Source organism: Stegostoma tigrinum, chromosome 33 (assembly GCF_030684315.1).
Source record: "Stegostoma tigrinum isolate sSteTig4 chromosome 33, sSteTig4.hap1, whole genome shotgun sequence".
NCBI lineage: Eukaryota > Metazoa > Chordata > Chondrichthyes > Orectolobiformes > Stegostomatidae > Stegostoma > Stegostoma tigrinum.
The window spans coordinates 28,393,629-28,419,633 of NC_081386.1; the positions used below are offsets into that span (position 1 = coordinate 28,393,629).

The 26,005-nt window shown below is 42.6% G+C and overlaps 1 protein-coding gene across 1 annotated transcript in view; it reads left to right on the forward strand.

The window, feature by feature from the left end:
* The window catches only part of LOC125467172 (A-kinase anchor protein 13-like), a 335,592-nt gene that overhangs the window by 217,695 nt on the left and 91,892 nt on the right, over nucleotides 1-26,005 (forward strand). Inside the window, exons 16-18 of the mRNA XM_048562633.2 lie at nucleotides 10,361-10,480; nucleotides 16,377-16,413; nucleotides 18,617-18,752. Of these exons, the coding sequence (XP_048418590.2) occupies nucleotides 10,361-10,480; nucleotides 16,377-16,413; nucleotides 18,617-18,752 (293 nt within the window). The remainder of the gene's footprint in view (nucleotides 1-10,360; nucleotides 10,481-16,376; nucleotides 16,414-18,616; nucleotides 18,753-26,005) is intronic.

Here is a 26,005-nt window from a genome sequence, read left to right on the forward strand (position 1 = left end):
GAAGATGCTGAAAGTCTTGAGCTTATTTCACAAAGTTTCATTTTCAATGCTTGATTTGTTCTCCAGTTTTCACCCCCTCTTGAAAGGTGTTCACTTCTTTCTGCTATACTGCTTGCAATGCTACCTGCCTTCTGTGCCATAACTATAGCAGCTGGTTTTTGTGTGTAGTTCTTTACAGTCAATAGCTACAGGAAATACAACAGTAAAGGATATCGTAGCAAAATCCTATGCTCTCATTCACCAGTATCCACACACATGTACATAGGAATATGAATGCTGGCCTTGCCAAGGCACCCACTTTTCATGATCAAATAAATAAAACCAGATTTGGTGCAATGGAAAATGGCCCTTTTTTAGATCACAGAGCTGTTGGCGTGATTGTCCCTTTTCACAGCTTGCACCCGGCTAACTTTCAAAGCAAGGAGAACAGCTTTTGGATTCAGATAGCCCCTTGCATGCTCTCAGAAAGTGTGCTGAAGCCAAGGAATGACGCTTGAATTGAAACCTCTGTGGTTTTGAAGTAGATTGTGGCAGTCGTTTGCCCACAACAAAATCCAAGCAATCAGATAAATGACCAGTTAATATGTTTTTGATGGCAGTGTTTGAAGATAAGTGATTGCTTGGACACACAAGACATGCATGCTGCTCTGAATAGTGCCTGAGCTTTTTGACATCCACTTCAATGTGTGTGGCACTTCCAACAGTGCAGCACTCCCTCCACTGCATTGAAATGCTGTCCTTCATAAGGCACTGAGTCCTGAGATGGGCCTTGAGCCCATGCCCTTCAAAATTTTAGAGTCAAAAGAGCCCCAGTGAGTGACATGGACCATTGACAGATATTGGGGATATTGAGACGGGATGAGATGAAGAGTGGTCTCATCTGACCTTCAAGTGAAATAGTTTTGCACCGACGTGTGTGAGGTTTGTGCCTGACAAGTGAAGAGATTTCAGTTCCTTTGATTAACTGTACCAGAGAACCTATATTACAAAGGTCATAGGGCATAACTAGGCAGCAGCAGGTTAACCTTGATGGTTTAAAGGAATTTCAAGGCATTGGGGATTGATAGATGTGGGAATGATCTTTTCCCACAATGGCTTTATTTGGAAGGGTGTAGAGTGCACAAGCTAGGGAAAAAGCCTCATTCCAAATGAATAATCATTTATTCATCTGTGGGTTATGGGTGTCGCTAGCTGGCTAGCATTTCTTGCCCATCCCTACTTGCCCTTGAAAAGGTGGTGGTGAGCTGCCTTCTTGAACCACTGCAGTCCACCTTAGGGAGGAAAATTGTTCAGTCCATTGTCAGTGTGATGATCTCTCTTTTTAAATGTCATAGAATCATCGAGTAGTACACCTATTTGACCCATCATGTCCACAGTGGTCATCAAATATCTATCTGCTCTAATCCCATTTTCCCTTCATCCATAGCATTGAATGCTATGGTGTTTCAAGTGCCGTAATGGGAATCAGAGTTACAACCTTCTGCGTCAGGCAGTGAACTGTGCCATAGCTGACAGCTAAACTCCGACCCTCATGAAGTTCATTCTCCTCCTTTTCACTTCCCAACTTTCAAACTTATCTTTCATCTCTTGTTATCTGTGACTTTGCTACTGTAAGCTGCTCCACTAACCTATCCAATAAGGGACATTACACTTCAAAGGTGAACAAGATGGCTTGAGATATGCTTTGATGCATTACTGTAAATTTATGTATGTAGTAGTTTCAATAGTTAGGAAAAGAGTTAAATAAAATAAGACATAATGAGAACAGAGCAGAAAGATTTTAAGGTTTTTTTAAAAATCTTTATTCATGGGGTGAGGGCGTAACTGACCAGGCAGCATTAATTGTCCATCCCAAATTGCCCAGAGGGCAGTTAAGTGTCAACCATTTTGTGGTAGGTCTGGAATCACATTTAGACCAGACCGGGTAAGGATGGCAGTTTCCTTCCCTGAAGGACATCAGTGAACCACATGGGTTTTTCTGACAATCGACAATGGATTCACAGTCACCATTAGATTTTTAACTCCAGATATTTATTGAATTCAAATTCCACCAGCTGCCATGGTGGGATTCAAACTCGGGTCCCCAGAACTTTACCTGGATGTCTAGATTGGCAGTCAAACGATAATACCACGAGGGCATCGCCTCCCCACTTCATGTTTTATTTAAGTTTAAAGTTGTTTATGTTCTTTTTGAGCTAGTGTTCTGGTCATACAGCTATCAATTTGAGAAGCTTTATTGTACTTTGAGTAACATAGAGGTGTTGGGGGGTTGGATTTCACATACTCATGGGTACGGTATTTGAAAATCATGCAGCCTGTGTTTAAGTTTTGTAATTTACCTAAAAGGCCAATCTGATTAAAGGTAAATGTACTTGATCAGTTGGCCTCATGAGCTTACTTGTTTATGCATAAATCCCAAGGAGTGAGTGTTTGCAGATCGTTTGACTGTAACCCTAAAAGTAGGACCCATCCTGTAGTTCACACAACCTAGCAAAACTCAAACCAATGACAATGGTTGCTTTCCTTTTGAATATTTCAGAATAATTTACTTCTAAAGAAAATTCATTTTCATTGGCTTCCACTTCATTTGAGGATGATCTCAGTCAGGGGTTACATTTCTGCCGTGTGCCTTCCTATGACTGAAGGGGACAGTTCTCAACCAGAATACCTTTAGGTAGATAATGATTTCCTCAAAGACCATGTTTGACTGCGATAAATGCAGCTGCAAGACTTTGAATATTCATGGTCAACTAGGAATGCATTGCTGCATTGGAAGGAATGGGTACATAGAATCTTAGGATCCCTATAGTGTGGAAACAGGCTATTCGGCCCAACAAGGTCCACACTGACCCTCTGAAGAGCATACCATCCAGACCCATTCCCCTACCCCTGCTTTTCCCAATGACTAATCCACCTAACCTAAACATCCCTGGGTGCTGTGGGCAGTTTAGCATTGCCAATCCACCTAGCCTGCACATCTTTGGACTGTGGGAGGAATCCGCAGCACCCGGAGGAAATCCACGCAGACACGTGGGAGAACGTGCAAACTCCACACAGACAGTCGCCTGAGGATGGAATTGAACCTGGGTCCCTGGCGCTGTGAGGCAGCAGTGCTAACCACTGAGCCACCTTAAACGGCCTGTGCCTGCAGCGAATAGCACAGGACGGTTTTGCTGCATCAACCTGTGGATTATGGGCCGTGCACGCTCCAGCTGTGCTACTCTGCTTGGGTTGACATGTTGACAGAGAGGGAAAAAAGGTCTCCCACTTGTCCTGCAGAAAGAGAAATCTAGTTCTTTCAGGTGAAATCTAGTTCTACAGCAGATGTATGAAATTTTTGACTGTACATTTTAATGTAGCGTTACTAAGGGAATTGAAGAGAAGCACAGTGCAGATCATGAAACCAAAAAAAAGTGTTTGTTGTTTGGTTTTTCTTATCTGTTTTAGTCTGGCAGGGTTGTATTTATTCTTGGAGCTGCTTGTCCATCGAGAAAGTACATTCTGCTGAGTTTTGTAAACTATAGGAAAGGAAATTTGAGCTCTTAATGCCCCCTGCTCAATCTGACATATGCATAACTCCAGTTTCGCAGTGTAATTCACTTGTTTCACTCCTATCCTTTAGAATGCTATCTTAATTGGGTGTTTACTTGACACTTTTCATGGACTCACTAATAAGTTAATGACTTGAATAGCATCACTGACGATTTAAATCCTCAACCTCCAGATTTTTCTTTCGGCTCAGTAATCACCATATGCAGTATGCTGCTAGAGTTGACCTTCCTCTTTAAGACAGTAACGTCATTCCAAAGCTTCTGCTTTCCTTCCAATAAAAAAAGAAAAATAGCCTTTTCTGAACTTAAGCATCAACTACCAGTGGCCTATTTCAATTTACAGAAAATGACATTACACATTTTTCTAATGCCAAAATTCGAGCCATTCTATTGAGGCTGGTTGTGTTGCTAGCACCTTGATCAGCTAGCTGACTGTTCCCTGTGTGGAAGTTACTTTAAACTCTTGGCGGGGGCAGAAAGACAGACCCTGTCTGGCTGTCATTGTTCAACAACTGAATGTGCACTTTCTCATGTGGGTCAACTCACCTTGAAGCATTTCCTTTTGCCAAACCTGGCAGGCACATAGAAATCATACCTGGGGGTACTTGGCCACAGAGCCAATACAAAAGTCACATCCTCTAGGTAGTAACCAGTAAGCCTTAGAAGATTTGCATCATTGGACAAACATAATTTAGCAACCACGTCATCGCTGAACTGCACTGTGGACTTGGTTAGTTCTCAGATTTTTTTTGAAGGAAACTTCCAAGTTCCTGTTAATGCTGATATTCTTAGTCATGCATCATGCACATTGATCACCCCGCGTCCTGCCAGAGAACGCAATTGCAAATGCAAAAGTATGTGACTGTCTGAAACTAAAAGATTTTGTGTGCGCATTCAACCACTAAATAGGTTCTTTCACACAGATATGAGTTGCACTGAGAAAGTGCCTTCATGGAGTATTGTATCCCGAGGTTCTTCACAGGAGCATTACAAAGTAGAAAGTTGATACTGAGCCACACAAGCTATAAGGCCCGGGACCAAAAAGCTTAATCAAAGAGGAAGTACTCAAGGATCGTTCAAAGGAGTTAAGTGAGACGGAGAGATTTGGGGACCGAATTCTGGAATTTAAAACCGAGGCTCACCAATGGCAGACCAATTAAAATTGGAAGTATTGTAATTGGAGGAACACTGAGAGCTTGGACGGTAATGAGGCTGTATCATTTACCATGAGGAAAGATACAGTTCCACAAATGGATTTGAAAGCTCATAGAAAAACTAAGCTCGCTCTTAAATGACTCCAGAGAGGCCAGTATCCTGCCATCAAGTCACCCTTTGTTTACATGTGGAGAACCCTTGACGCAGAGCCAGCTGTCAGAGTAAACGTGGTATATGACACTCCTGTTTATGTCTGCCGGACATAGCTTCCTGACTGGACCAGGTTAACAGCCCGAATCACCGAAGTTATATTCTGTGAGGCCCACCTGGCTGACCTCTTTGCGATCACCACACTTTGTTAAACAGGAACCAGTGTTGGATGTGAAAGAAGTGATGCAAGGTGGGGACAGCAGCAGTTAGGTTTTGAATGGCCTTGTGTTTACAGAGTTGGAGTTTGACTGAGTGTATGTCAGACAAGTCAGGTCCAGAAGCAACAAAAACATAAATGAGGATTTTGGCTGCTAAGGAATTATGCCGGAATCTAAGTCAGGTGATGCTGCAGAGTTGGAAATGGTGGTCTTCCAAGGGATGAATTCCTGAATTCATTTGTCACTTTGTGTTGTGCTTGCTGGGGATGGGAGGGCATGGTATGGAGCAAAACAACAATTTACCTTTTATATAGTGTCTTTAATCTTCCCAAGTGCCTTACAAAGGAGGGGGAGGTTTAATGAAAATAAACTTGTTTTTCCAAAGATAATACTCTCGGACAAATATGCGGGGTGAATATGAGGAAGAATGTTTCATATGTAGGAAGTGATAGTAACCTGGAAAACTGCCTCACAAGAATGGGAGATGTGGAAATAATCAATGAGTTCAGAAAGAACTTGACTGGATGCTTTGAAAGAAATAAACTGACAGGGCTTTAGGGATCAAGCGGGAGGAAGAGACTGACTGGACTGTTCCACCAGGACTGGCATGCCCCTGTGCTGTTAATGATTCTATTATGATATTCCAAGGTGCAAGAGTTAAATAAAGAACCCAAGAAGGCTTTAAAAACCAGCCAGTCTTTGTCTTAAAGGTTAGTTTAATAGGGTGCTTGGGATGCCAGTTCCCAACATGCAAGCTGCATTTATCTAATAATGAGAGTCCTTGAGTAGGAGGAGACAGCATTGGTGTAAGTAGTCACCTATTTAACTAGAACTGTATATTCTCTCCTGTGTTTTAGGGGAAGAAAAATGGGCGGCATGGTCGCCCAGTGGTTATTTTTGCTGCCTGATAGCACCAGTATCCAAGATTCAGCTCCATCCTTGGGTGACTCTGTGTAGTTTGCACATTCTCCCTGTGTCTGCGTGGATTTCCTTCCACTGTCCAAAGGTGTGCCATTTAGATGGATTGGCCATGGGAAGTTGCCTATGGTATCCAGGGATGCTTAGGTTTTGTGGAATAGCAATGAGAAATGCAAGGTTACAGGAACAGGGTAGGGGTTGGACCTGAGACTTCAGAGGGTCACTGTAGACTTGATGGGCTGAATGGCCTGCTTCCACACAGTAGGAATTCTGTGATTCTAACCAGAGGTAAATTTGCTATAGACACCAAGACTAAGTCTTAGTGCCGTCTACGTGGACCACTCTGGAAAGTTTACCTTTCAAGTTGTCACCAACTACCTGACAACATAGGTAGGGAGCCAGCAGGAGTAACTTGGTACAAGAGTTATACCTTTAAATGTTGGTCAAGCTTCCCCGAGGTTTGCAGAGAGCAGTAAGCTTTGCAAATGTTAGTGATGCGTCCAGTATCCTAGTGCCAACAAGTAACACTTTGTGCGTGCATTAACATCTTTAATTTATTGCAGTTCTATGAAAATGTTGGCAACTGCCCATAAAATGGGAGGATCATGGTGTTTGAAAGGTGCCTGACCAAGTCTCAAAGCATTTTAATGTTTTTCATCTGCAGCAAACAGCAATTAACTTTGCATTTCTAAAAATAATTTGAGTTACTTGACCAAAATTATACACACAGATTAAAAGCATAGGCAGCTGGCTGATTAGTGCCTTTCTAGTGTTTGTTGAATAATGGGAAAAAGTGTGAATATAAGTAGCTAGCTGTTCTGAGAATATACATGTCTTGTACAAAGATTGACTGCAGCTATCAAACTGAGGCCTGCCACTTCCTTTGGAGCTGGATGAGCTAGTTTGCTTTTCCTGAACGGATCTGTACAGAATTTGAGCAATACTTGCATCAGGCTGAAATAATGAATGCCAGTGACTTTGCTTTAAGCTTACTTAATACGCATGAGCAACATACAAGTCAGCACTTTGAAAGAGATGGAAAGACTCTGTGACTGTGCGTGGAGTTACTAATGTCTTATTTTAGTGCTATTGGAAAATTTTGTCTTGACATAAACTAATGGAAGACAAATAAAGAGACAGGTTAAATGGGAAAGTTCCATAAAAGGGTGTAGATTCAGAATGAATAGCTGTGTCTTGCTGTCATGTTGTAATAAAGGAAGTAGACATATGCTGTGTACATGTGATAATGGGAACTGCAGATGCTGGAGAATCCGAGATAATAAAATGTGAGGCTGGATGAACACAGCAGGCCCAGCAGCATGCTGTGTACATGATGTACTGATATTTAATTTTGAAATTTGTACTTTAGTAATCAGTGACTGGAAAACATATTTGTGAACATGGAACCAACTGAGAATTGTAGCTGTCTGGTTTATTGACATCAAAGCTAAATTGTGAATCTCTGAAGTTTGTTGGGCCACATAACTATCACTGATCATGGTTTGAAAAGGCTGGGAGGAGGCCATTTGGCCCAGTGTGTCTGTGCTGACTTTGATAAAACTAGTAATTTTGTCATGTTCTCTCCTTTCCGCAAAGGTCTGTATTTCTGTTTTGCAAATAATCATTTATCCCCTTTTTTGAAGCTATCATGGATTTTACTTCAATCACTCTTCATTTGGCAAGGATTTCATGTTCGAAGTCCTCAGCTTGTTTAAAGAAAATCTCCCAAGTTCCTTCCTGCATTCTTTTAATAAGAATCTTAAAATGTGTGAATTGGCCCTGATTTACAGCATCTGCAGTTCTTTCGGTTTTTATTTATGAATTGGCCCACCCAATCCAGGAGGGTTTCCCCATTTATCTCGGTAAAACTCATTCATGTTGTGAACTTCCACATCATCTCTGCACTGATGGCAGCACGGTGGCTCAGTGGTCAGCACCGCTGCCTCACGGCGCCAGTGACCCGCGTTCAATTCCAGCTTCAGTCTGTGTGGAGTTTGCACATGCTCCCCATGTCTGCGTGGGTTTCCTCTAGGGGCTCTGGTTTCTTCCCACCGTCCAAAAATGTGCAGGTCAGGTGGATTGGCCATGCTAAATTTCCCCCAGTGTGTAGATTAGGTGGATTAGCCATGGGAAATGCATGGTTCCAGGGACATGGTGGGGGGCGCGGTGGTGTGGGTGAGTTTCGCTGGGATGCTGTTTGGAGAGTTGGCGTGGACTTGTTGGGCCGATTGGTCTGTTCCAACACTGTAATGATTCTTTGGTTCAATGATGAAAAGTGCACTAGGTTTTCAAAATTGAAGTTCTTTTACACGAAGCAACATCCTGACATCCCAAAGACTTGACATCTTTCCAAAGGTCAGGTGCCCAAAATGGCCTGAGTGTGACTTTAACGATCAAGGTATTTATGTTTCCTTTTCTGCTACTTTGCCACCAAGTCAAACTACATGGAGAACCACCGCACCATTGCCCCACTGTGCCCCCTCTCCCGTCCCCTGCAGCTACAATGCTAAACTCGCATCTATAATCTAATTTCTCTAAGTTCCGTAATGCTCTCCTCGTTTTGCAATGGCTTCCTCCTGGACCATAACAATTCTGTGACGTTATCCTTATCCTTTTCCTTTTGACTTAAGGGAGCTTGAAGGGCGACATGGAGGCTCAGTGGTTAAGACTGCTGCCTCCTCACCGGGGGGGTCAGTGGTTAGCACTGCTGCCTCCTCACAGGGCTTGGGACTCTGGTTCGTATCTAGCCTCAGGCAACTGCCTGTATGGGGTTTGCATGTGTCTCCAGGTGCGCCAGTCTCCTCCCACAATCCAAAGGTGTGTAGGCTATGTGGAATTGGCCATGGGAAGTGCAGGGGTGGAGTAGTAGAATGTGGATGGTGGCATGCTGTTCAACAGGTCGGCGTGGACCTGATGGACTGAATGGCCAGCTCCCACACTGTAGTGATTCTCCAATTCTGTGATTAACTGCTGGTCTTCTGATGCCGTATGCTCTAAGTTGCTGGCACATTTTGCCTTTGAATCATCAGAGATGATTGAGAGGAGATATGATGCAGGTGTACAAAATCAGGAGGGTCTGGACAGGGTAAACGGGAAGCAACCATTCCCAAGGATTGAGGACCAGAGGACATTCTATGGGGGAGGGGTAGGTTTTAAATGCAGAATGTGGTTAGGATCTGGAATTGCTGCCTCAGAGTGTGGACGAGGCAGATTCAACTATAACCTTCTAGACAAAATGAGATCATGATCTCAAGAGGAATGATTTTCAGGGCTCCAGGGAAAAGGCAGTGCCTTGACATTGGTTGAATGACTCGTGCAGAAAGCCAGTACAAACGTAAGAAAATCTGCCTTAACATAAACCAAGATTTTCTCAAATTTATATCTGTACTGTAAGTATTGATTCTGAGCTCATTCATGATTCCAAACTTAAAGCACTGTTAAAGTAGATAAAGCCATTTGAAGGAAGAGGCAATAATTCATGATATTTGACGAGATTGGGAAAATCCTTTGCTCCATTTTCTGAATGGGTCTCTCCTTGGGTAACAAAACCATGTCAGCATCCTTACCTCAAGATTCCACTTTGATCCCCAGTCTTTGCAAACTACTACTCCATTTCTGATTTGCTTTTCCTCTCCAAGACACTGTATGTGTTGTCACAACTCAATTTTGTGCCGCAGGACAGAAGCAGCTTTCGCCAAGGTCTTAAATGTTAGATAACTCATTCTGCCTTAACACTGTGCCTGGCTTGGTTCGCATCTACTCAAAATAGTCCCATCAGTAAGCATCTTCACCAGTGCTTTGTTCAAGTGCTGAAAATGCTGTCTTTCAACAAGCCAGGTTCAGGAGCAGGAAGATCTAAATTAATACTGCTGGGTGCTTTTCGCGGGTTAAGTGGACATAATCTGAAAATATTACATGCCCACTAATATGCTTTTTCTGAAGCCCTAGTGACTACATTACCTCTATTAGAGATAAATGAGAGAATAGATTTTGCATACCAAACTGAGAAAGGGCCTGTGGAAACACTGGTTTGAATTCTTTTTCAGTTTCTACATTAAAATAATAAACAGTTAAAATTGGTTTGTTACCTAGAACAATTCATCTACTGTTAAAATCTAATCAGAGAATGCTTTGATCTGTCTCCAGACTTGAATTCTCGATCTACTCTCGTGTTCTTCACAATGAATGCCAATTACCAGCTGGTGATTAAAATCATTGCTATTAATCTGCATGCAGCCCTGCACTACGTACACCTTGCTGCTTGGCTTTTTGCTTTATTTGTTGTGGAAGAGCTGTCGGCAGATGTCAAATGAACCTGTGATTTGGTTCCTTTCAGTGAAATGCATGCTATAATTCTGCTGTTAACAGAACCTGGACGCCCCAGGCCCAAGAAGAGAATCTCCTTTTCCTTGAGCATTTCTCCACTCCTTCCTAAGTCTAAAACTGTCTTTTCTCTTGGTTCTTCCTCAAGTGATGATGAATTTGATAGTAAGTAAACCTTGGAATCAAATATCTATCTTGTTGTAATTTGTTCTTTTAAATGTTTACTTCACAAATATTCCAGCAGATAGAGGTCAAAATTTGGCAAAAAGCAGGCATAATAATGGGATCAGAAACTCCCAAGTCACTGGTTCTACGTGGTTACATTTCAGGAGTTGTCTGAATATTGATATGTGTATGATTGAAATTTGTCAAGTCATAAAGTGCAAGTCAATTATTTGTGAAGTCATAGAGATAATGGGAACTGTAGATGCTGGAGAATCCAAGATAACAAAGTGTGGAGCTGGATGAACACAGCAGGCCAAGCAGCATCTCAGGAGCACAAAGCTGATGTTTCGGGCCTAGACCCTTCACGCTAAGATGCTGCTTGGCCTGCTGTGTTCATCCAGCTCCACACTTTGTTATATTTGTAAAGCCATATACTGCTTTCAGCAGGTTGTTGTGTAGAATTGCTTTCTCTGTTTTATTTTGCTACAAAATACAGTCAGAACTCCAACTCACTGTAAGGCTGGAAGATTCTTTGTGTTATATTGCAAAAGGACAGGCATGTTCTTCATAATTGGTTTGCTACGTGCTTGCTCATGGCCCACCTAGAAAGCAAGGCATAAGAAGCACCCTGCTGAAATATTCCACTTCATTCCAATTCAGTGGTATTTATTGGAAAATCTCATTATTCAAGGTCCTTCTCTTTCAAGTGTTAAACTGGAAAAATTGTCTAATGCCCAAACTGTGTCTAAGGTGCCAGGTTCTAGTTATCCTTGAGTGATTAAAGTCTCTGGTGATCTCAAGATACCAAAGTGTGGAGCTGGATGAACACAGCAGGCCAAGCAGCATCTTAGGAGCAGGAAATCTGATGTTTCGGGCCGAAGGGTCTAGGCTTTTGTGCTCCTAAGATGCTGCTTGGCCTGCTGTGTTCATCCAGCTCCACACTTTGTGTTCTCAGATTCTCCAGCATCTGCAGTTCCCATTATCTCTGGTGATCTCAAGTTTGGTTTACTATCAATCAGGGGAATACGACATTTAGATGAGCAATTTGCTGCGCACTAACAGAAATCAGCTCAGGTTATCTACAGTTTTTTTCATCACATCTTGAAATGTAAAATGATCCGGTTTCCAAACAAAGCTATTTTTAAGAAATGGTATAAATAGGCCAAAAAGGAATCGTTTTCATCGTAAACCAATATTTTTTTCAAAGTCAGTACGGAGAATATTGTTTCTGACTTCATTACAGCCCCTATGGCTTGGATTTTAATACCTGATTGAAAGAAGAGAATTAAACTGGTGCCACGTTATCAAGATGCTCGATATTATCTTGTTTGTATTTAATTATTCTGACCCAAGTAAAATCGGCTAGTAGTTATCATGGCCTTTACCAGACTGTAGGGCTCCTCTGTGTCTTGAGAGAGAAAGAGATGATGAGTGGTGGTTTAATATGAGGGCCAGCACACCTCAGGTGAGGGGAGAGATCCAGAAGGTGAACCCTTATATATAGAACATCACAGCACAGTACAGGCCCTTCGGCTGTCGATGTTGTGCCGACCTGTCATACCGATCTCAAGCCCATCTAACCTACACTATTCCATGTACGTCCATATGCTTATCCAATGACGACTTAAATGTACCTAAAGTTGGCGAATCTACTACCGTTGCAGGCAAAGCATTCCATTCCCTTACTACTCTCTGAGTAAAGAAACTACCTCTGACATCTGTCCTATATCTTTCACCCCTCAATTTAAAGCTATGCCCCCTCGTGCTCGCCGTCACCATCCTAGGAAAAAGGCTCTCCCTATCCACCCTATCTAACCCTCTGATTATTTTATATGTTTCAATTAAGTCACCTCTCAACCTTCTTCTCTCTGATGAAAACAGCCTCAAGTCCCTCAGCCTTTCCTCATAAGACCTTCCCTCCATACCAGGCAACATCCTAGTAAATCTCCTCTGCACCCTTTCCAAAGCTTCCGCATCCACATCATGGTAACCTCATCTGGTGTGGGAATTGAACCCATGCCGTGGGCATCTCACAGCTTTGCAAACTAGCTGTCCAGCCAACTAAGCTAACCACGCCTGGGCTCGGAAGATGGACATATTTGTCCAGTAGCAGTGCTACCTTTCTCTGTATAGAAACCCCTGCTAGAAAATGTGTGTAAATATTTCGTCATGATTGGTTGAGTTCAGCTGTGAAGATTTCCATAATTGGAGAGATGTCTCAGCTAACTGGATATTTGAGCAAGAAGTATTAGCATGTTCCAGCAAAGAACCATGGGTGAGAGAATAGAGAGCTGGCAGAAGTATGTATCCATATATTTTACAGGCCATTAGATTTTGCTGGCTGCCAAAAATCACGGATTAATGTCCTGGAAATATGCCATCTTACCTTGCCTGATGTACCAGGGAGATTGTTTTCCAGTAGTCATGTTCCAGATCTTCCCATGGTACAAATAGGCCATAAAGGAATCTTGCTTGACATAACCCAAGATTTTCCCAAATTTGTTTCAGTACAGTGAGAGTATTGTTTCTGAGTTCATTCCTCAAAAATGGAGTCAACTCAAAAGCTGTTAAATAAGGTTAACGAAGAGATAATAATTGTGCTGTTTGGTGAGGCTGAGAAAAGCTGTTGTTCACTTCTGGAATAAGTCATCTGTTTCAATCAAAGGTCTGCAGATCCACAGGTTGTAGTGCAGTCATGCACAACTGACCTGATCCCCAGTTTGAGCCAATTACTTTGCCTCTGAGTTCCTCTTTCAGAGCAGTAGTCACTCTGAAAGAAGAAACACCAGGTCCCAAGCTTTTGAATGGCATCTACAGGGTGCCCCCCCCCCCCCCCCCAAGCTGCCATACCGAATATCTGCTGCTGTCGTTTTGATTTATGCAGCAGGGCTGGAAAACAAACGAGGCAAGTGGTCTTTGTAGGTGACTGTCGATGTCAATTGTCAATGCTAATGCTGGTGGTTGAGTTGCTGAAAGTACAGTAAAGCTTGGGAGAGGGGTCAGAGTCTGGGCGTCCAGTGATGCCTCCAAAGGTTGAAGAGCTCGTCGGCCCTGCGAGTGTAGGATTCCACATGAACAAAGATGATTCAGGATCGTGTCTGTGGAATTGTACTCAGCAAAGGATCAGTACCTTTAACGTAGAAATTATTTAGACATGATATCCTGCAAGATGACTCTGTACTGAGAAGAACCTTCTTATGGAAGTTAACACCCAAATTGCCCAAAGATGGTTCTTTGTGTTAAATTTCACTCACTCGCTACAATCCTGCCTGGAGCAGAACCTGTTAAATGGAAGCTGGTGCTAACATGAAGTGAGGTGGCCTGGAACTCTTCTGGAATGTCAGCACCAGAATAGATGAGCCCTGTGTGTGGACCATTGGACGGAATAGACCTGTCTGTATCCTGTATTTAGGATGTCACCACACAAAAAGGCAGCAAACATTGTCCTAATCCTGATGTGCACGTGGAAGGGAGTTGTGTGACAATGGAAATTGTTTCAATTTCTACATGAAAACAAAGAACTGCAGATGTTGGAAATCTCAAACAAAATTGGATATTGCTGCAAGAACTCAGTAGGTCTGGCAGCATTGGTGAAGAGAAAGCAGAGTTCACCTTTTAAGACCAGTGACTCTTCTTCAGAACTGAGACAGATGCCAGACCTGCTGAGTTTGTGCAGCAATTTCTGCTTCCATTTCCATATTGCTTGTTTCAGTACCAATATTTCAGAGTTTCCTGGATCCTTCCCACAAAATCACAACCAGCAGAGATGCCCTCAAGTCACCTTCTGCCTCATGACTTCTAGCTGCATCCTTTAGATATGTATGCAGCTCCAAGATTATAATGGGGCTTTACACATTCTTAAGAGTAGCAGCTGAGATTACAGATGGTCTTTTATTTGTCTAATATCATACTGACCAAAGTGACATTGTGAGAAATAATGTGACTTTGGACCTGAGATGTTAAGTATTTGGCTTACAGTGTACCTACAACTCTTGCCTGAAAGTGTATGTGAGCATTTTGTGATATGGGGCTGGTGTTGAACTGTGAGGTCTTCCATAGCTGCCTAGGCCCTTGCGGGTCACTAAACAGTGATGGGCTTTATATACCAACAGAGAGCCAGTGCTTTTGGGCTGGGAGGTGGAACAGCCACTTGCCTGTCCCCTGCGAGACAAAGCTGTAAAAGGTTGAGTGATTACAATTGTGCAAACCTACTTTGGGTGTGGTATCAGTGTGACTTGGCGATAACCCTGTCAGAGTTTGTGGGTTCAAATCTCAAGCTGGTGGGTAGAGATCAGGTTGTGGTGTCACCTACGGAAATAAAAATAGTAGGTAGAAAATGCTTATTGTTAAACTGTGAGTTTAACAGCTCTCACGGCAGCAGAGTTTGTGAGCATTCTGCTTATAATGCTCAGCCATAGACAGACCAATTCTGATAAACCAATTTCGATTCACCATGAGAAACCTCCCTAGGCTGGACTCATGCTTCTAGATCAGTTTAAATAGGTGAATCATCTTTTGAAAGAGAGTTCCAGAAAATAGCACAGTTGATGAAAACTCAGTTCCTTTGGCCGTTCTTGAACATCTACAGACAGACTTCCTTGCTCAATCTGTTTCCCCTTCCTACGTCCTGCTTGAAGACTTGATTCACTCTGTCCTTCCTTGTGCTGTTTCTCACCTGTTTGTGAACCTCCACCCCACCCTATGTGACTTCAGCAGTGGCTTATTTGCAGCCTTCTCAGACATCAAAAGGGGTCAAATTCAATTGTACACTTTGTATAGTTCAATACAATTGTATGTTATATCATTAATTATTCAGTAACTGTGTAATTTAAACAAACCAAAAAAAAGCAGTTAGGTGAAGGTCAAGAACAACAGTCTGATCCACTCCAGTACTATCTGATGAAAAAGACCTGTTTAACCACAGGAATGTTACATACATGGGCCAAGAGGTGAGGAGTGTGACTTAAATTTCTGAAGCTGAAAGTGCTAATATTTATATGCTTCTGCTGTTGCTCCAGGCCACCTGCCAAAATCCCACCCTCCTCCCAAACATCCCACCCTCACCCTGTGTGTAACTTCTAAATAAAACTGTATTCCCAAGTAGCCAGTCTCCCTCTGTGCTGCCCATAGGATGTCAAGATTGTGGAGTCTTCAGGTAGCTTAGCAGGTGGGCGATCATTGAATCACGGTACATTTTTTAAAGCATATAAATATGTTTGTATTGTGATCAGCAAGTGAGGGACTTTGGGTGAGGGTTATTTTTGATGAGAAATATTGTGTACTGTTGTAAGGTACAGTAAAGGTCACCTTGCCATAGTCTTACCAGATCATTGGGCTGCTGTCTCACAACAGGGAGACAACTGGTGGTGGTTTAACCAGAGGATTTCCACATCTTGGATGAAGAGAGAGACTGTAAAGGAGAGTTCTTCATGCTAATTTCAGTCAGTGCAGGAGCTGAACCCATACTGTTGGCATCATTCTGCATCACAAACCAACTGTCCAGCCAACTGAGCTAACCAACCTCCTACTGCTATAACACACTTGACTATAAAGGAAAACGTATATCTACGTGAATCTCATTCTGATTTTCTTTGTAGATTGTTTTGCTTTAAATGCTTAGAGGAAATTGATGTAAATAACTCATTTTGAGCATGTGAAATTGATTGCCAGCTGACTGCTTTGAATGAAGCTATTCCCACTGTCTACAACAATTCCATCACTTTATACCCATCATCTATTAATGTCCTTTGTAGTAATTATGTGTATATTAGAACAAATTTGACCATTTCAGTTATTTGTCATTTCAGTATTTGGGTTATTTTTGATTCTTAATAATTAGCAAATTTCTGCACTTCTGAATTAACAAAAATATTAATATTGGAACTTTCCTGTCCAGGTTTAAGACCATCCACCGGCAACTGTCTGGGCCAGAGGTAAGTGACCACAATTCACTGTTAGTCAGTGGAACTTAATTTTTAAAAAATAATTTATTTGAGCTAGGACCCAGGTCCAAATTTGAGCATTTTCTATCCCCTACTTTCCTGAACATTTTCAAGTTTGTTGAGTATTCTCAAAGGAAAAAGTCGTGTCATAGAATGATTACACCTCCAAAGCAGAGTCTGTTTCTGTAAGGGCACCTCATTCCCCTGTCTTTTCCATGCAGCCCTACAAATCTTTTCAGATATCTATATAATGTCCATTTGTAACGTGACTGAATTTGCTTTCACCACATGGTCAGCCAACTCCACTCTATGCAGAAACTCTCATAGTCACACGTGTGCACATCTTCCAGTGACAATTCTTTAATTCTCTCGTAGAATGTAAGCATTGCTGGCAAAGTGAACATTTGCGGCCTATCCCCGGTTCCCTTTGAACCGCAAGTCTTGTTTGGCAATTTCTGAGAACTCTTTAAGCTGGCTGTGGGTCTATAATCATGTGTAAGTCAGACTGCATGTGCACTGGCTTTCTTCACCATGTCTCAACTCAGGACATGGCGACCAGACGAGATGCCTTCAGCTTTTCTTCCACTTTACCTGATGTGTATTGCAAATAAAGAATGAACCTGAATCTGAACTTGCTAGTTTCCTTGCTTTATACCTGATATTAGCAGGGCATTGAGTCTGGCATTGCGTTTAATCCTTAACTAACCCCCACTTTTCCTGAGAGATCCCTTGTTCTCCTCATCCCTTGTACACACACTACCTACTGTTTTTTGCTCATCAGTGAGCCCCTGATTACTTATGAGTGGCTATTTTATGTTGTCCTACATTGTGTTCTGACTTGTGTACAAATCAACTTGCAAGCAGACTCGGGAACAGAACCTGTTTGTAACCCGGGGACTGCCTTTACTAACTGTTATATCTCCTGCATCTTCTGCATGATTTAATTGCCCATAAAATCAAACAGAAGTTCAGAGGACTAAGTCTCTCTCAAAATTTTAAATACTAAAGCAAAATACTGAGAATGCTGGAGATTTGAAATGAAAACACGAATTGCTGAAGAAACTCGGCAGCTCTGTGGAGAGACAAATAGAGTTAATATTTCAAGTCTAAAATGACTCTTTCCTTGGACTGAAGAGAGGTGGAAAAGTGGTGGGTTTCATATTGTAAAGAGAAAGGCAGGAGGAGCAAGTGGAGCAGCATGGTGTCTCAGTGGTGAGCACTGCTGCCTCACAGCGCCAAGGTCCCGGGTTCAATTCCGCCCTCAGGCAACTGTGTGTGGAGTTTGCACATTCTCCCTGTGTCTGCATTGGTTTCTTCCGGGTGCTCCGGTTTCCTCCCACAGTCCAAAGCTGTGCAGGCTAGGTGGAATGGCCATGCTAAATTACCCACAGTGTTCAGGGGTGCGTAGATTAGGTGGGTTATAGGGGGATGGGTCTGGGTGGGATGCTGTGAGGGTCGGTATGGACTTGTTGGGCTGAAGGGCCTGTTTACACACTAGGGATTCTATGAATGGTAAATGCGGGTCAGGGTTTGTGGGATAGTCATGAATATGCATAGGCAGCCTATCACTGAAAATGAGTGAGAAAGTGGAGAGAAGCTTCAGAGATGCATCTGGTAAAGGCATGAAAAAGGTGGACATTGGAAGCAAAATTCATGTATTTTCAGTTTTCTGTAGGCTGGGGAATTCTACTTAACAGAGAAAGAAAAATGAAGGATCAAGACAGTTGAATAACAGCAAGGCTAAAATAGTGTATGTGGTTACTCAAGAATTCTGGATGAAATAATCTTTCTGAGATGACACGACATGCTGCCATCTCATCCAGGAGAAGCCTCAACGGAGACAAGAATTGGCCACAAAAGAAACTAACATTGAGATTCAAAATTGAAAGCAGTAAAAAAAAACTCAAGAGGTCAGGTCACACTTTAGGAGAGAGAAACGGATTCGCCATTTTGAGTCCAAAATGACTCGTTCAGAACAAAGTTGTGTGTATGTTGAACATGAAACGTGAAATCTGTTTCTCTATCCAGAAAGGCTGCCATACCTTCTAAGTCTCTTCAGTAAACAGAAGCTCAGCAGGTCTGGCAGTATCTGTGAAGAAAAAAAGCCGGAGTTAATGTTTCAGGTCTGGTGATGCTTCCTCGGCACTTTGTTTTCATTACACGTCTTAAAGAGTTGTTTATTTTTATTGTACAGCATTTCCGAAGAGGATTATAGCCAAGTGCCCCCAAGTCCAACAAGGAAGGATTTGGAAGGGAAAGGCAGCACTAAAGTAGCTCGAACTTTCAGCTACCTCAAAAACAAGATGTCAAGTGGAAAGCATAAGAACAAGGTATGTACTGATGACATTCTCTACATCCTTATCCGTACACCAATTATAGGTCAATGATAAAAGCCCTGAGAGAACTGACTTACTAATGTACCCCATTGTAATGCTTATGCTGAAGCCCTACTTCTTCACGCCCCCCTGCAGGACCATCCCAGACTACCTCACTTGAGCGAGGTTGATGAAATCTGTGAAGATTATGGAATGGGGAAAGAACATCTTTAGTTGATGTTTGTTTGTGGGATGTGACTGCCACTGACAAGGTCTCATTTACTTGCTTTGAGGTAATGGTGGAGCAGATTCTGTTTAATTTACTACAGCATTGCAGTAAGGATATTCCCATTGTGGTGGCAGGAATTTTTAGGATATCAATCAAGAACTATTGGGGAAATGAGGCTATATATCCAAACCAGGATAATGGGGTATTTTGAGGGAGAATGAGGAAGTATTAGTGTTCCCATGATATTAGTCATCTTCTTTATTGTCACTGGCAGGGAACCCAGGGAAGGAAGGTGCAGTTGCAGATGTGAGAAGCTTGTATAAAATTAGTTATAATTTCTGGCGTGTTTCAGACACCAGCCCTGTTAGCCTGCTGTTATATGCTGTAGTTGTATCCACCAGCCCTATCTGAGAAGCTCTGGGTAAACTTATTGCCACCAATCCTTGTTGCCAGTGCTGACACATTACCGATACTGAGTGGGAAAGATTTCAGTCTGGTAGAGGATAGGCTTGGTCTTGGTAGACAGGGGGGTTTGTTAGGTAACATTTAATAGCTAGTTACATCAGATCTGAGTTGCATGAGAGACTCTTCTAAGACCTCAGGCAGGACCTAGGCTTAAACACACACATGGCATGGTGGCTCAGTGGTTAGTGGTACTGCCTCACAGCACAGGGACTCCAGTTCAATTCTAGCCACTAGCAACCATCTGTTTGCCATTTGCACAATCTGCCTGTGTCTGCATAGGTTTCCTCCAGGTGTTCCAGTTTCCTACCACCATCCAAATTGGATTGGCCGTGCTGGGTTGTCCCATGGTAACCAGGGATGTGCAGGCTAGGTGGATTAGCCAAGGGAAATGCAGTTTTACGGGGATAGGGTACAGGTTGGGACTGGGTGGAATGCTCACCTGAGGGTCAGTAAAGACTTGATGGACTGAATGGCTTCCTTCCACTCTACAGGGATTCTATAATTCTATGTTACTGTTACATGCATAGAACCTAGCAGTGAATTGCAGCCGTACGAGAACTGGTAACAAAGTGGTTAGCTCCCAAGAGCCATCCTTTGTACAATAGTGGGCTTATTTGGTGAGGTCTGTTTCAGTTACTAACTATCTTACACAACAACATCAAAAATGTAATGACAAGATAATTTATCCTTACCTCCTCAAATCTCAAGTACAAGGGGCCTTGTGTAGCTTTTGTGGGTGAGGGACATGTTTGTTAACTCCTTCAGGGAGCTCTTGCTCACTCTGGGACTTTATTGCAAAGTTTTGAAGTGCCTCATTCGATGGGAAGTGATGCTGTGCTGGACTAGGTTTTAGTGAGGGGGAAGGCCTGTGCTGAAATTCCAAGTGCAGGAGGAGGTCATCAGCAGCAGGTGGGCAGCCAGCAGCGTGTCCCGGAACCCGGGTGCTAAGGCAGGGGAATGCATCTGTGTAACACCGAGATCCTGCACCAGAATTGCAAGGGAGCTTGAAGTGTCAGTGGTTTGCAAAGCGCTGTTTGTATCAGGTATGTGTATTCCTTATTCATTGCGGCGACAAGATGTCGATCATGCTGCAAGCAGCAGATATTGTGTTTCTGGCATTTACCACTTAACTTCAAATATATGACTTTTTAAATGTCAGTCGACTGTAAAATAGGTGATTTTAAAAAAAAAAGCATTATACAGCCATTTAAATGCTTTATCTTGGGAGGGTACAGTGCAAACAAAATATTAGTTTTACAACATGAGCACATAAACCAACATATTTCTTCAAATTATTTGTTTTTAAGGACAGAGTTATATTTATACTCAGTAACTAGGTTGTTAGTTGCTTTGTGAGTGCAGGATGATCATAATTGTGGAACACTCGTGTAGTCTGGCATAGTTCTAAAATAGTAATTTTCTTTTCAACTTGTTCAGAAATGTTATTATACACCTGTGGAGCAGGTGGAACCTGAACTAAGGCCTCCAAGCTCAGAGATAGGGATAATACCACTGAGCCACAAGAGCCCTCCTGTCACCTACATAAAATATATATTTCCCAACCAACCTGATCAGAGATGTTATTACACACTTCTGGACCAGATGGAACTTAAATCGAGGCCTCTTGTTTTGGAGGTAGGCTCTCTACTAATGCAGCAAAGGATCCCTCCAGTGCTGTCTTGATTTTATTAATTAACCTACTTTTCTAATCACCCTGTTCAGAAATGTGATTACACACCTCCAGAGCGGTGGGACTTGAACCTGGGTCACCTAGCTCAGAGGTGAGCACGACTTCTACACCACTTGATCCCATTAAAGGCTAGCCCTTCATGGTAACCTTAGCTGATGCAGGTTGAACCCTTGTGGCTGGTTTTAGTCTTCATTGCAAACCAGGCTTCCAAACAACTGAACTAGCCAACCCCTCTGGCCTGGAGGTAAATTCATCACTTGAATAGCATTCACCTGCATCCACTTCAACTGCTGTCAGCAGGAACACTGTAAAGTTTCTCTGAAAGTTTCTCATTCCAGGGACATTAATGATGGCGAACAGATGCTGTCAGCATCATCCACAGAGAGAATATGATTACAAAAAGAGATTGCAGCATTTTTAATGGTGCAATATTCTGGACTAGGGAGCAGATTAGTTTTATATTATTCTTGGATGTGGCTGAATAACTGCTTTCTATGCTATACTTCTCAGTGTTAATCTAGAGCGCTAACCAGGCTGTAGGCTTTTTAAAAGGTGGTTGAATTTTTCCGCTCAGACTCTGTGTTTGGAAGTTTTTCTGGGTTCTGTTTCTTCACAAGATTGTGGATTATTAGCACAGGGTGATGTCACTGAAGAAACTTGTGGTTATTAGACTCTCTCAGTTACACTTGTAGCTTGCAGTCCCCAACTGAGTTCTGACAAGCCAGAGATCCAGTCTGTGATAGGATGAGATGTAAATGTGAACTGAGGCATTCGGGGGATGTTTATAAACCATGAGTGTGAAGTTGATGTCTCGCCATCATCTGGAGACATCACATATGTCATTTCCTGGGCATGATTAAACTCTCTGAGAATTTCTCAGTTCAGGAAATACACCAGCTGGTAACTTGATCAATTATTCCAGTCCATCCTGCTGATCATCTTCTCTCTGTTCCTGATTGCACTGGCCCAGATTTGGGTTTCTTTGTTCTGTAATGAGATCTGGGTGCTTCTGCCAAGTCCAACACCTGTTGCCCATCTCTAACGCCCCCTTGAGTTGACTGGCATTGCTGAGTAGTTACCAACGGCATTTTTGGGTCAACTACATGGCAGTGGATCTGGAGTCTCATGGATGCCAGATTGAGTAAGGTAGACTTCCTTCCCATACAGACATGAGTGAGCCAGGTTAGATTTGATGGTTTGTGATAGCCATTATTAAAATTAATTTCCAATTTCGACACAGTCATTAAATTCAAGTTCCACCAGCTGCCATGGTAGGATTTGAGCCCATGTCATTCTCTCCCCAACCCCCTCCCTCCCCGCCCCACCCCCACCCCTCCTTCCTTCTCTCCCTCCCTCCCTCCTTGTATCACTCAATCTGCTCTCTCTCTTACTCTCTCCCTGCGCACCACCTCCCAACCCCAACTCCATCGCCCTCCCCTTTCCTGCAGTTCCACCTGTGCCTGTAGTTTTTCACTCTTAGGTCCCTATTGACATGTGAGCCCAGATTGAGTGTCAACAAGAAATGTGATTGCCGTGGATTTCACATTTGGGTTTTGTAGTTGTATTTACACCATATCCATTCGCCCATACTTCCAAAGTTGCAGTTGCAGAATCCCCTCCTCCATTTCTCCTTTTCTTCCTGATTTACTTCCCTTCTCTTCAACCCCACTTTTGCTTTCAAAGCATCCATTCATTTGAGCAGCACAGTGGCTCAGTGGTTTGCACTGTTGCCTCTCAGCACGAGAGACCTGGGTTCAATTCCACCACTGGGTGACTGTCTGTGTGGAGCTTGCATAATCTCCCCGTGCCTGCATGGATTTCCTCTGGATGCTCCGGTTTCCTCCCATAGTCCAAAGATGTGCAGATTAGGATGGATTGGCTGTGGGAAATGCAGGGTTAGGGCAGGGGTTTGTGGGTGGGATGCTCTTTGGCATGTTGTGCTGGGCTGAATGGCCTGCTTCCACATTTTAGGGATTTTGTGATTCATTGACTAAAACAAAACAAATTGATCATTATTCCACCTGTTATTTATGGGAGCTTACTTTCATGGTTGCTGATTGGCACAAAAGGAGGTCATTTGACCCATCAAATCTATTTCTCGTGCATTCTTCTACCCTTCAAATTTATCTTATTCTCAGAACTGCCCATTCAATTATCTTTTACCTTTGGTCTCTCCTCCCAGCACCCTTGCAGGCAGTTAGTACCTGCTTATTATCACTCTGTGAAGCAGCTCTTCCTCAGATCCTAGAACACATCACTTGTCCAAAACCTTAAATCTGTGTCCACTGTTCCTTGTGCAATGAGCAAAGAGGAGCCAATTTTCTTTGTATAGGTATTTTTAAATTGGCCTGTGCCATCATAGGTTATTCCTTCACTTCCTATTCAGCAGTTGATGCTTTACTCAAACTATTTGACACTCTTGATCACCTGCAATAACTTGTTATTCAGCCCGCCAACATTGCACTCACTATCTTTTGACACACTTAATTACCTGGAGCTACTTTGCAATGATCTCTCCACCTACAAATTTTGAGCCTGTGAACTCCCTCCACTTCACTTAATGAAGGTGTAATGCTTTGAAAGCTTGTAATTTCCAATAAACCCCTTGGATTGTAACCTGGTGTTGAGTGACTTCTGACTTTGTCCACCCCAGTCCAACACCAGCACCTCCACATCAGGTACTATGACACGTCTCTGGAGTAGATCCAAACCTGGGTCTCCTGGCTGAGAGGGGTTTGTCTATCTGGTCAGTGCATATTTGTCTGTAAGTGCTATCAGTGCTCCACTTCTCTCTGAACCCATTGCATGTCGAGATCTGTCATTGGCAGGAAAGCTCTTTAGAATGTCCTTACCATGTGACGTACACCATTTAAATGCAACTCTGCTTTCTTTGCTGTAGTGAGCCTTATTTGTATCATTGAACGGGAATAACGAGCAGAGGGCAGGCACTGCTCTAATGGAGGAAAGGGTAAACTGAAAGGAAAGGAGAGCGTACATGGACATAGTCAAGCTTTCCATGTTTCACAGTCTGTAAACATGAGCTCATCCAAATGTCTACCACTAGCAATCCTAAACTTGTGCCATCGCCTCTCCAACCATCACCACTGACCCATTTTGTCTTCAGTTCCATCAAAGCTTCAACTACTTAATCTTGGCCTTTCAGCTCCGTGCGCAGCCTCACCTATCTAACTATCTGTAATCTCCTTCAGCCTTATGGATTTCCACCATCTGTGTTCCACTAATTCTAACCTTTTGCACATCCCCACTTTTCATCACATTGATTGTCAAACTTTGCGCCGTAAATCATTGTATTACCTACCCCTTTCAACGGACTTGACTGTGTTATAGAACCTTACCGAGGCTCATAAAATCATGAGGGCCACGGATAGGGTGAATAGCTAAGGTCTTTTTCCCAGGGTGGTGAGTCCAAAACCAGAGGTCATAGGTGTAAGGTGGGAGAGGAAAAAGTTAAAAGGGACCTGTGGGCAATTTTTTCATGCAGAGGGTCGTGCGGGTATGGAATGAGCTGCCAGAGGAAGTGGTAGATGTTGGTACAGTTACAGTATTTAAAAAGCATCTGGATGGGTACATGAAAAGGAAATGTTTAGAGAGATAAGGGCCAAATCCTGCAAATGGGACTAGATTAATTTAGCATAGCTGGTCAGCGGACAAATTGGGCCGAAGGGTCTGTTTCGGTGCGGTACATCTCTATAACTCTAAGGTCTGGAATACTCTCTCTATCTCTCTCCTCTTACTTTAAGACTACCCGTTAAAGCATAACTCTTTGACCAAGCTTTTGACATTTGGACTAATATCTCCTTCTGCAACTCCCTGTAAGATTTAACACCTCTGTGAAGCACCTAGCTAGTTGTCATCATGTTAAAGCTGCTATATAAATCTAAGTTTTTGCTGTTCGGCTTCCAGACAGATGGTTACAGATTGACGCCAGTAGAGGCCAGGAAGACACCACACTTAAAACAAACCCTCCCCAGGACTAAAGTGATCTGTGGGTCCCTTTTTAAAATAAAAGTTAACTTTATGTAATCGTGTGTTATTTTGCATTAGATATTACTTTTACCTGTACTGATAATCACTATTCCTGAGTAACTGTCTTTAAAAAAATCAAATCCTTAAAGCTAAATTACCATTTAAAAAAAATGTACTTACTACAGTTACATTAACCCATTTTACGAACCATACAGCATGGAAAGTGTAATCATCAAGAATTTGGTTAGAAACAGTTAATTTTACTATCGAACAGCAACGTTGCCCAGAGTTTAGCTTTTGGTTTAATTTTGAAGAAGTGAAGATGTCTCGCTATTTTAGGAATTAGTGGGAGTCTTTAGAAGGCACCAAAGTGAAAAAAGAAGGCTTTAGTTTAAAATGAAAAGGGAGAGGAAACGTTCCTTTTTTAAGCTTAATGCTTCTGAAAGACTTGCTGCCTGCGACCCTATAAAGGGCTGCCTCCCCCTGTCCAGACCCCAACTTCCTCTGACTGAGTTGTACGTCATGAGCATATTGAGACAGTCAGTCCATTTTCTTCTGTAACCAGAATGTGAACAGCAGAATTCTCCTGAGTAGAGTTATGTCGTGGATTAAATTTTCTATAACACAGTCAAGTCCGTTGAAAGGGGTAGGTAATACAATGATTTACGGCGCAAATGATGTTAAACTACCATGTTTGCTCAGGAAATGAAAGCTTAAATGTTCACGACTGTTAATGTCTTCATGTTGGCTGCCTTTTCTTGGTTTCCTGTTTACAATCTGCTATGATAGATTCCCATCTCCAATGCTGGTGTCTAATATTTCACTGCTTTTTGAAAATAAATCTTTTGCACATGTTTTAACAGTTTCTGTTCTCATGTAAATGCAGCTGGGAGCTGT